At 38.6% G+C, this 12,612-nt stretch overlaps 1 protein-coding gene across 1 annotated transcript in view; it reads right to left on the bottom strand.

Annotated features, from left to right (window-relative positions):
- Positions 1-1,436: 1,436 nt before the first annotated feature.
- Positions 1,437-12,612, bottom strand: part of ATP6V1H (ATPase H+ transporting V1 subunit H) — a 47,592-nt gene continuing 36,416 nt past the window's right edge. The window contains exon 14 of the mRNA XM_058037583.1: positions 1,437-2,421. Coding sequence (XP_057893566.1) covers positions 2,361-2,421 — 61 coding nt within the window. The 3' untranslated portion in view covers positions 1,437-2,360. The remainder of the gene's footprint in view (positions 2,422-12,612) is intronic.

Genomic DNA, 12,612 nt, shown 5'->3' on the forward strand with positions numbered 1-12,612 from the left:
AGATCCAAGCTTTGAGCCACCTGAATGTTACCATTGGCAGCTGGAAACCTCAGAGCTAGCAGGCTTCCAGGTTTCACAGGCACCAGGACATCAATAACATACAGGGATGTAAGTGAAACTTCAGAACCATTGCTTTAATTAGAGAGCTGTTGGACACAAGGTGGTAACTAAATGTCAGTGAATGCCAGGTATCACACAGCTTAAAAACACACCACATGATGAAGAAGTAAATTATGCACAGGATAATACTAGCAAAGCAGGAGAGGAGAATTTATTTTTATAATACATGAAAATAATACTCAGATGTTTTAGGTCAAGCCCTGTAAGCAATTTTGTTTCACATTACGAGCGACTTGGTTATTTCTAGCTCCTCCAGAAGAAATGAAGAGGTTTCCAGTGGTAGTATTCATCATGTTTACTTCTACAATTCAATCCAGATCTCCTTACCCAGCAGTGCTTTAGTGTTCCCTTTGGAAAAGGAAACCTTTTGGTTTTGAAGGTGGGGAGACATTGCTTTCTCATTAATGCCACGCCACAGTTCTTGGACCCAACACTACAGCTGTAACCATAGGACCAAACTTTTAGAGCAGTCTTAGGCCTTGCTTTCATTGTCAAGTGTGACATGAGAAGCTGCTTTGTAGAGCAAGACACTTGGTGCTAATTCAGCATTCACTCTGCATGCATTTCTAAAGGCCATGCTTCAAACAAAGTCTTACATGGTGCAGCAGCCTGAACGCTTGCCACGTAGCCAAGACACACAGGATGTACAGCGTGATGCACACCGTGCAAGATGTGCATCCTGAGACTCAGCTTGATTGGAGAAGAACCCCATTCATGGGCTGACACCACCACGCAAGAGATTCATTCCAAGAGCATTTAACTGACCCAAGGTAAGAATGGCAGTGTAGGTGCACCCCTGTTCTCCCAGCTGCTTCCCACACCACCTGTGTCCCCCAGCACTGTGGGAATATGCAAAGCTAAGATCTACTCATATAAACTGACTTTAGTTGGAGTGAGGGTTAATTCTTTCTAGTCTTGTGATACTGACTACAATATCAAGGCCTTTGCCTTCTATATGCAAAAGTAAGCAACAGTCATTAAGCTACACAATCCAATTTTAATTAAGCAGACAAGAAATCATCAACCTGCAGTCCTCCAACTCTCTTCTCTCTCCATTGCAACAGTGGTCAAATTTTAATTACATATGATGAAAATCCAGGCTGGATAAGGAAGAGTTTTTCCAATTAGTCTTTTCACTTGATGACAAAGTACTCAAAGCTTCCTCAGAGACTTGCACCTTAAATGACTACTGACAAGATTATGTTCACTTTTTTTTTAATTCTAATAATGAATCACAAGAATATTAACTGCTTGGTATTGCAAGTGCCTGGAGCAGGCTTCTATCTATGCAACAAAACTGCTCTCATATGCCAAGCCAAGATCAGCTTAAGTTTATTGATTACATATTTTATACTGAACACAAAACACAGAAAATATTGATAGCCAAATTATCTGGCTTAATATAAAAGAAATACAATGGATTTTGGAATGAAACCAGAACCCTAACATTTACAAGTATTTTCAATAACCAAAAACTCCATGAAATTACAATTTCAGCAGCTAGTAGTGCACATTAAAAAAAAACAAACACACCCTCAACTTGATCTCTGATCTACAGCCTTAACCACTGGTGTTATACAGCTGGACTTATAATCTTGAGGGTGTGTTTTCACTGATGGAGGAGTGATTGTTTTCTTTTCCTCTTCTCATTTCCAGATTTTTTAATGTAGTTTCCAACAAAAAACTACCCCACCCTCCCAAAAAAGCCCTACCCATACCTTTGCTTTTATATACAATTTCAACACTCTTTTGAGACTTGGTATATGTTTTAGTACTGATAATCAATATTTCTCAGGCTATTGCACTTTCTGTGAAACACTAAGTCAAAGCCTTACTAATTTGTCTGAGACATAAGGGGACAACTTACTTTTCTTGGAAAGTGACAACACTGATAAGCCATTAAAAGAAATGAACAGTTTTTCTAGGCTAATTATAATATCCATTATGGAACGGATATCCTTTAATAAATGTCTTTATTATGAGAATAAATACATAAAACAAATGCAATATATTAGCCACATTTCTTCATATACATTCAGAATAGAACAAGAAGCTAATAGGCATAATCAGCAGACCTAGTTAAACAAATTTTTAGTAAGCCAACAACACTAGAGGAAAGTTGGAATGTTTATGCACCCGTAGAAGACAAAGAGCATGTGATTTCAGAATTTCCTTTGTATTCATTTAAAGAGAAACACACTGTAGTTGTGAGCACAAACTGCATGCACTGATGGAGGTGCTTAGCTCCGTGCAGTGGCCGTCTGAGGTTGTTCTGACTGCAACTGCTTCCCAAGGTATTCCCTGAAATACAACAAAAAAATTAGATTGAGAAATGTTCTGGAGAGTGGGGACTGCATCAGTGGTGGGAATTACAAAGTTTATAAAGAAGAACGAGCTTTAAGTTTAGAATTAATCCCTCAAATAATGTCAACTGGAGGAACAATGAGCACACCAAGCATCCATCATCTGCCCTATGAAAATAAAACACAAACCAAACATAACCAAGCTGTCTAGAAAAGGAAAAAGCCTAATGGGAACATTTAGAAGCCCTGACAACTGACACAGAACACCCATAAAGCAGATAAATTTTGCTTGTTAAATACATATTATAGAAGCTATGGCAAAACATTTGAAAGTATCCCTTTCCACAACCCAGCTGCAGGAGCACATGTAACACAAAGGACATACTGGCAATACAACAGGCAAGCAAACAGACACTGACTCAAAAACTACATATTCAAGTCGAGAAAAATAAAAGATAATCAATCCAGGCCCTCTGTATACCAACATCTTCTTTGAAGTGTTCTCCTCACGTGCACTTTGAAGCGCATTAAGCCACTTACTTTCTATCTCTCCTCTCAACACTGGAACATCTCCCAGATTACTGGCACTTGCCCTGAGCAACAGTGTCTAAATTCCATGGAAAAATACTGCACAGTTCTTATGAATGTTACAGTCCTTCACTTTCTCTTGTGAAAGCAGATCAACACTTCACAAAAAAGAACCACAAAAAAAGCTGAAAGCAGTCCTTAATAATAGTACCTGGGTTGCTGCTTGTCACAGAAAACACAATGATTGTACCACTGTATCAAGTGAAAGAGAGGCTTCAGGACTCGTGAAATGTAGGCGTTCTTTTTCTACTGCTGATCATACACTTAGTACTGCGCTTTCTCACTACACAGATATTTCAACCTACACAGGTTAAGCACTAGAAGCATCTCAGAGGGATGGTGTTCAGAAAGAAGCCTCAAAAAATAACTCAAGAGTATGTGCTTTTGCTTTATTAAAAAATAAATTTCAAAGATCAGGGTTTTTGCACATTTCAAAAACTAGTTTTCAGCTTAGTATCCTGTTGAATAGTTGTCCCTTATGCATTGCAATTGAAGTACAGCACTCCAACTGCACCACCCAACACCACTTTTCTTAGTTTTAACATTAAGCATCCAGAAAAGCAAAAGTTCCTATAAAACATTAACTTCAAATACTTCTAGCAAAGAAAATAACACATAATTTGTATGCAGAACCATATGTTATGGTTTAGCACCTTCATTTACAGCTCCATCAGGTGTTGCTGTAAAATCACAGTATTTTAATGTTTGGGCTCCACTTAATAGATACAACCCCTGCTTGTAACAGACAGGTTATCACCCTCAAAGCAGAGGCTCCTGCTGGCAAAGAAGGAAATGAGCTGCTCTCTTGTGGTTTTGCAGAACTCAAAATTGTACCAGCAAAACAAAATTTAACCATCATCCAAAAACACAGACAGCAGCTATGGAAGAGCTTCCACACTCACCAAACCTCTTTCTGCTCCCTCTATGTTTTTGGTTGCCTTTTTTTTTCATTTGTTTCAATGCCTATATGCATGTACTGATTCTAGCATTTCTTCTCTGACATCCAGCCCTGAAACCAATTGACACTTGCTGCATACATGGCTCTGCTCATCATATTACAAACCCACAAAAATATTTACTCTTAAAGCACAGATGAACCATATTGAATGTAAATATTTAATAATCAGCAGACAGCTACAACTATTGCAAAGCTTACACTGCTTCAGATGCATGGCCAAGGCTTTCTAAAAACCCCACTAGAGTGCAGTGCAGTCAGCAAAAATCTCCAAGGCAGCAGAGCAGTAGCACATTTTGTAGGTACTTAGTGCCTTCACACACACATTCAACTTCTACAATAAGTAGAACAGTATCTTCCCTACAAAACTTTTTAGGTGTAAGGTTTAAGTCCAGGGTCAAGGAAAAGCTCTCATCCCATTTCCCCATACAGAATGAGTACTTGCAGTTACATCTCTACATTGTCATGCTGCAAACCCAAGTGAAAATCCCACAGTGTTCCTACCCCATCACTTCTTTAGCCACCACACAGGGCCACTGAAATGCAAAACCCTTGCATTACAAGCTGTTAGAAGGATCACTTAACCAAACAGAAAATTATCACTTCCATTTGAGGGTCACTGGTTAACCCAGGACAAGTTATTATTGCATGGTCTAGATTAGATGAACATGGATTCATAGAATGGTTTGGGTAGGAAAGGACCTTAAAGATCATCTGATTCCAAACCCTCTGCCATGGGCAGGGACACCTTCCACCACACCAGGCTGCTGAGAGCCCCCTCCAACCTGGCCTTGAATACTCCACAGGATGGGGCATCCACAGCTTCTCTGGGGAACCTCTTCCAGTGTCTCACCACCCTCACAGGAAATAATTCTTTCTGATATCTAATCTAATTCAGCCCTGTTTTATTTTGCAGCCACCATCCCTTGGCCTTGTGAGAAGCCCCTCTCCAGCCTTCCTGCACGCCTCCTTTAGGTACTGTACAGGTGCTCTAACATCTCCCCAGAGATGTCTCTTGTCCAGGCTTAACAACCCCAACTCAGATCTTCTCCTCCAAGCACAGGTATTCCATGCCTCTAAATCATCCTCACAGGTCTCCTCTGGACTTGCTCCAAAATGGTCCAAAAGTAGGACCCTGTTCTCCCTCTGCTATAACACATATTAAAATAATAAGAAGATTCAAATATATTTTATAAATACTGGTATTTCATCCTATTAGGAGGTTCAGAAGAACTATAAGCTCCAAATTTCACTCCTAAGTTGGACGTAAGTGTCCATCCCCATGCTATTACAAATTAAGGGTCTAAGACTTTATCCTGCACTGATACTTAGTTAAATCTTAAGAGGAAAAACTGGGATTTTAAAATTACTATTTACCTCACAAAATTAAAGTCACCTGTAAGAATGCAAGCATTCAACACATTGCACTATAAGAGCAGGTATGATCAAAGGATGGATCTTGTCATAAGATAACAAATCAGTTAATAAAATAATCAAAATAGCATCTGAGATTTGTGATGCAGCCTACAATGGAAAGTAATGAGGTAGGTATTAGGTTTACATTTTTTAATTGCAAGCTAAAAGTCAAGAATTGGACCACTACAAGATATTTTAAACCATTTTTCCTCACATTGTAACAGAAAAGCCTTTATAAAAAAGTCAGTTTTAGCCATCTTCTTATTTCCTTCAAAATAAAACTGTCCTTATTAAAAGCAGATGATGCTAGTGCAAACAAGTTTGCATTTGCACATAATAGCATTCAAACATGAAACAACTGATTCACTATAAATTTAAAAGAACAAAAAATATTACCTCTGCACTGCAGAAAAGCTCCAAACATGCAACTGTAGTATTCAAGACTACAGTACACTTTTGAGACTAGCTATACAATCTTCCATTTCTCAATTAAAGCTCAGACCAACAAGACTTGAAACACCACACACTTTCACTTCCCTGGCCACCCAAAAGTCTGACAGTGAAGCATAAGTAATTTCCATTTGCAAATTTATCTTTTCATTCTTACTAGAACAACCAAGTGAGATTCCTTCCACAGTAGAAATTCCCCCTTTTTGAGGCCTCTGTTTAGAAGCACATTTTCTGCTGTTCCCAAAGTGCTTCTTCCAAGAAAAAGAAGCTTACAGGTGAATACAAGAATTCAGTTAATCTCAAGTTCTTATTCTTCCTTTTGTTTAATTTAATCAGTTTTTGTTTCTCATGAGAGCCACTGACACCTTGAAGCAGAGATATACTTAAATGTCATAATTGAAACAAATACTTAAAGTTTATTTATGAAAAGGCACACAGAACTGATGCAACATGTAAATTCAGTGAACATGGAATAAGAAGATTGCAAACTGGAACAAGACACCACCTACAAATTTTATACTAAATATACCATATACTAAAAGATCATTTTCAAGAACAATCTATGATAGAAGGGTATGATAAGACACAGACTAAAAGATCATTGTCAAACAACAAACAATCTGTGATAGAAGAGCATGACAAGACACACACAACAGATCCCTAGGGGCCATGTGTTAAAATAAACAAGCCTTGAAGTTTAAATAGTACTACTTTCAGTGTTATACTCCAAATTCAAGTGCAGTCAGATTTACCTGTCCTTTAAAGGACACTGAAAATTAATGGGCAAAGGAAGAAAAGGAGACAAAGCACATAATAAAGGAAGGATTACATTTTCATATTTTCTCTTTTCTTACATTTAACTCTTGCATCCTGGTTATTAAAGAAGTTATCAAAAATATTTGATAGTCTCAAATATCTGCAATCTCTAGCTTGGTTTAGCAAACTGAGGTTCCCAAGAGACAGAATGCCTTTCTTTGACAAAAAGCAAAATAAAAATATTGATTTTATTTTTCTCTACCTAAACATAAACCTAGAGTCCCATACTTTTGAAAATAAAATTGAAAAGTTAGTTCTAAAGAAATCCTTCAAAAAGTCTGCCACTTGACTCAATAAACTCAAAAGGCAGTGCCAACATATACTGTTTACAGAAAAATCATAAAAATATGACTAATAGTTAAACAAACAAGTTCACAGGACAGGCAGCAGATAAAATAGTTTGAACAAATTGATCAGTCTTGCCAGCCCTATGTTGCATTTCTGCTAGAGGTCTAATAACCTGGAGAGAAGTTATTAGACTAGAAAGAAATGGACCAGTTTTACTAATTTATTGTAATAATTTTTTTTACAAGTAAGTATTTGAATTACAAGTAGGTATTTGAATTACACAATTGATGTACTCCCAACTCTAAGCAGGCTAAAGTAACCCATGAAAACATTGTCTTGTAAGTGTTACACTGCACAGATTAACTATCCCTGGAACCTCTGAGCAGTACACATGAAGTGGCAACACCACCACAAGGTTGCAACCATCTGTCCAGTCTCCACCTAATGCAGTGTGAGACAGAGCTGGAACATCCACCCTGTAACCCACTCCAGCTGTGTAGGCCTGTATCTCACAAGGCAGTCAGGCTATTCTGGTGAGACAGCACTTTTTGTTCATTTAACTCCCAAGTGAATTGCAGTGAATTGCTTTCTACAAACCAGCTCCCTTGAACATGGTTACTGCAGTGTCACATTAACACTGGTGGGGGCTGGGGAAAGGCAAGTGGAGCTCCACAGGGGCCACCACAGGTGCATCTGCCTCCCCACAGAGTCACAGTCACAGAAGGCAGGAAATAAAATAAAGAAGCCAGGCCCAAATCAAACCTGAAGTGATCTTAATATTTGGTTCCTGATATGTAATATTAACCTGTCTTACTGCTGGATCCAAATTTATAATGCTGCACATTTTTATATATCTTTTCTATATATAGTATAGAAGAAAAAAAATACGTATATGCACATTACATGCTCCTCAGTATCATCTTCTTCACAAAAGTTAACAGGAAGAGAACAACTGTAAAAGTAGTAAAGTAACAAACTGAGACATCTTCCTAGAGAGCTGGGCTGGGAAGACTGCCAAAGTTGGAGTGCTACCACTGGAGAACTGCTGTTGTGTTGTCTTTTGTCATTTGTTTACTGAACACAATTTTCTTCTTTGACTCAGTGGATTTATGCATTATGAAATAGTCCAATTTAAAAATGGTATTAAAGAATATAAAATGTGTTTATTATACCGATGCCTGCTATGAGTGGTTTTGAAGCTAAGTCATCACAAACCAACAAAAAACCAACAAAACAAACCTACACAGCAGAATCAAAGTCACTTTGACCAAACAGCTTGGTCCTCCAACAAACTGAAGATTTTTATAAATTATCTTTTTCAGTGGAACCATGGTGATTTTCACCCTGTATCTTCTTGACCTATTATTGTGGCTGTGGATCTCAAGAGAGAAAAGATACTGCAAACATCTCTGCAATTCTCAATACTTAGTTTAACAGATTCCACTTCATACAAACAAATAGAACAAAAGCCAGCTGTTGAGATAAACAAAATCTAGGACATTGTTTCTGTTTAATTATTCACAGTAAAGAGATGCTCAACATTCTGATGTGCACATAAAACTAAACAGCTTGAATGGTTGTACAGAAGGATTATGAACATTACATGAAAGGGGCTTTGTGTTTCCAAATGGAGCCCTTTCTTCAGCTGAATGCAGTAATATTAATAGACAATCTACAGATTATCATGATTACTGAAAATATTACTCATAGCATGGTTCAAAGCCCTCCTTACAACATCAAATGCAGCATTAATGTGAGTCTTCAAACTGAGACACTACAAGAACCTTCTTTCCTCTCAGCAGTTTCCCTCGTTTTGTCCAATCTTAGGAAGAGTTATTCTAGACTTCCAGTTCACAACTTCACATACAAGCTATGAAGAGACAGCAGATCAATGAGCTCTTATAACAAAGCTATGACTTAAGCATTTGATTTTAAAAGAAAATAAACTGTGAAATCCAATTCAATGTGTGTCTTTCCATTAGGGAGAAAAAGCACCAGCCATTTTTCACTTATAAGATATGCTATGAACTAACACACAGAGCCATTCCGTGAATTTAAAAGACCCACTTGACTTAAACTTGCAACATGGTTTGAAAAGTTTTATATTTAAACATAAGGTTTAGTTACCACAAAGAATTTTTTTGCTTACAGTACTTGAGAGGTTTTTATGTAAGAATGACCAACATCAATAGTGTTTCACTGAATTTTCCTATCAGGAAATCAAATTTTTAAAGAACACTAATCAGAAGTATTAAATTACCAAAAAGTTACTACTTTGGTGACATGTTTTTCAGCATAATGCATGAAAATGAGCAATTTCTTTGAAAAAAGAAAACGCAAACTCAGAAGAACATCTGATATCTTCCATGCTAACATGAGCTCTAGAAATATTAAAAAGTGTTTCTGCAAAGAGTAGGGATCTTATGACAGAAAACATGAGCACAGTGTGAATCCCAGAGAGCATATGCCCAATAAAAAAACCACAGCCTCTACACCTACATGGGATGAAGTTTTACAAGAATACACATTTATGTGCAAATAAAAAGATGGAACACTCCACTAGATATCAAGTGTGCCTGCAATTAACTGGATTTTTGCTTGTCTCATTCTAGCTAGGAACTGTTCTCTTAAAAAAGATTCTTTTTTATCAGAGACACTATCTTGTCAAACTTTTCATTTAGTTAACTTCTGTTAACTACTGAAAAGGAATTGTAGCGATAATGAAGGCTAAGAACCAGGAGAAATAAATATAATGGAAGTCATTATCCTGTAAGTACTGTTTCCCAGATTTAAGCCTACTACTCTATTAAGCATTCCACACTTCAGTGTTGGGATAGAGGAAAAAATAAGGAGTGACCGTGGGTGTAAACTTCGTGGCTGCCAGGTAGAAACCACTACACCCTGCAATTGTCACTCCCAAATGCAGGCATTGTACAGAAGCTATCTGTAGAGTAACAGCTTCTAAATACAGCATATTGCAAATCCTAGGCAGTTTCAGATTTTTTACCGTCTCCCTGCAGAATCCCTCATTTTAAAAGATGGGAGAGCAAGTAATTTCCCTGGGCTGTGCATTTAGAAAACCATGTATGAACCTGCTGCATATTCAAAGCTTGCCCAATTTGTTGCTTCATTCAGTATGCCCTTTATGAATTCTGCTTCCACACCATACTTGATCATGCTCAAGTGACACATCCTAACTCCCACTGTTTAGCACCTGCCAACATACTCATACTCCTCATGTCAGTATCAAGGAGGAGGTCAGGAGCCCCACGCCCAGGCTGATGAATGACCGAGAGGAGCCTGTGTTGGAGCAGGGTCCTGACAAGGATCTGCAGATCCGTGGAGAGAGAAGCCCATACTGGAGCAGGTTTGCTGGCAGGACTTGTGACCCTGTGGAGGGACACATGCTGGAGCAGCCTGTTCTTGAAGGACTGCACCCCGCAGAAGAGTGACCCACGCTGCAGTAGTTTGGGGAGGGCTCTTGCCATGGGATGGACTCATGTTGGAGAACTTCATGGAGAACTATCTCCCATGGCAGGGCCCCATTATGGAGCAGGGAAAGTATTCCTCTCTCTAACCAGTGGGACAAAACAATGTGTGACAATCTGGCCATTGCCCCCATTCTGTCTACCTGTAGCCCTAGGAGAGGAGGCAGAGCTTGGAAGGAGGGAGGGGTGGAGAGAAGGTGCTTTTAAGGTGATATTTACTTCTCACTATCTTGCTCTGGTTTTTTGTTAGTAATAAATTCAATTCATTATCCCTAATTTGAGCCTGTTTTGCCTGTGACAGTATTTGGTGAGTGGTATCTCCCCAAATTCCTTATCTCAGCTCAGGAATCCTTTGTTGTATTTTCTCTCCCCTGTCCAGCCATGGAGGAGAGCAATAACAGCAGCTTTGGTGGGTGCATGCACCCAGGGTCAACCAACTACACAGGTTCCTAATATCAGCTTGGGGTGCCATGACTAACACAATTCAAGTCAGATTGAAACTCAGGATTAATTCCCATGTACAGGCAGTAAGTGATGATAAAGATAATTTTGCTCCTCGCTTCATCAAGTGCATGATCATTTAACATGCAAATGTAACTGGAATATTTCACTTGAACTTATCTCATCTGAAAAGCTGACAGCAGTTACTGTTTTTGCCAATGTAGCTTCACCATTTAAGAGAATGCCTGACAGTCTGATTTCCCCCCATTAATCCCTGACTTAAAAACCCCTAAGGGAAAGCCAGTTGAGCAGCCTGTAATGAACTACTCAAATTACTTAGGAGTTAATTGTCTCTAAGTTAAGCTAACAGTCAAATGATACAGCTGTGTTTTAGGCAGAATGCTACTTCAGCTGCCCCATGGCATTCCCTCAATTCAAGTACCACAAGTTTTCCTTTGTTAGCTCCAGGCACAGCACTTGCATCAAGCCTTATTGTGGCAGAGCAAAGCTTTATTTTCTAACCTTTCTCTCACTTAACCTTCAGGAAAACCTGACTACCTCTGTCACACGTGTCACAGACAGATACGCCAAATTGTTCTGTACCAGTTAAACTCAAGGAAAAAAACAGAATTGCTTTGAGTGAAATAACTGTGATTCCAGAATAAGTGGAAGCAAGAGGAAAAATGTTTATTGTTTCCCCAGGTCTGAAGAACAAGGGAAACAAAACCTTGAAGTTGCTGAATAACAAATCTTATGACAATGCAAAGCTTAGTAAGTAGGCACTTGAATCACAGTGTGTGGCAGTCAGGGGACTCAGCTTGTGTGGTGAGACGAGACAGCAATGAAACAGAAGAGCTCCCAACACTCATCAAAAGCCAGATCTACACAAAAAAATATCTAGCTTCCCACATACAAACAGTGTGTCATTTCCTTCACTTAAGCTGTAAGTCCATGCCAGGGGGAACACTACTTGAGCAAATAAGAGCCAAGGACAGTATGTCCCAGAGGCTTGTTCCACTATGAATTAAACAAGAAAACATTCCCTACAAAGATGACAATGTGAATCTGCAAGTGGCACTAACTTAGACAGATTCTTTTTACTGACATCTCTGAAGATCTGAAACTAGGTACTTTTGCAATCTTCCCCTCAGTCTCAAGTCTAAAGGTTCACAAACTGTGAAAAGTAGGCACATGTTCATGCTATTAAAAACCCAAAACAAATCTAGAAGACCAGATGTGATGTTTTTACAAGCAGTAGTCTCTCACTGAAAGTGAGAAAAAGCCAGGCTTGGCATTCAGGAAAATTTTTCCTACCACTGAGGTTTGTGCTGGAGAAAGACTAAAGGTCTTCCTACCAGATTTTCAAGACATCAGAACACATGAAATAAAGCCCATCCCTACTGCAGAAGGCAGTGTCAGTAACTAAACTTTCCATGCTGTAATTTCTATTTAGGAGCAACTGGTTTGTAATACTCGGAATGTTTCAAATGTATCAGAACAGCACAGTGAGAAAAGAAATGTATTAAACTGGGAAGCAGTGTAGAGCATAATATACAATAATGACCAAAAATTAGATTGAACATGACCATATGTTTAGACTCCATCTCCACACTCAAAATTTTCATGTGATTTATCGAAGTACTCATTACAGGTGGAGAGTATTAGCTGGAATTTTCATAGTAGGGTATTTAAACACATGTTTCTCTTTTATAGAATGTTCCCACAGCATCCAAGAGAGGGAGTAGGA

This window comes from Melospiza georgiana, chromosome 1 (genome assembly GCF_028018845.1).
Source record: "Melospiza georgiana isolate bMelGeo1 chromosome 1, bMelGeo1.pri, whole genome shotgun sequence".
NCBI classification, from domain to species: domain Eukaryota; kingdom Metazoa; phylum Chordata; class Aves; order Passeriformes; family Passerellidae; genus Melospiza; species Melospiza georgiana.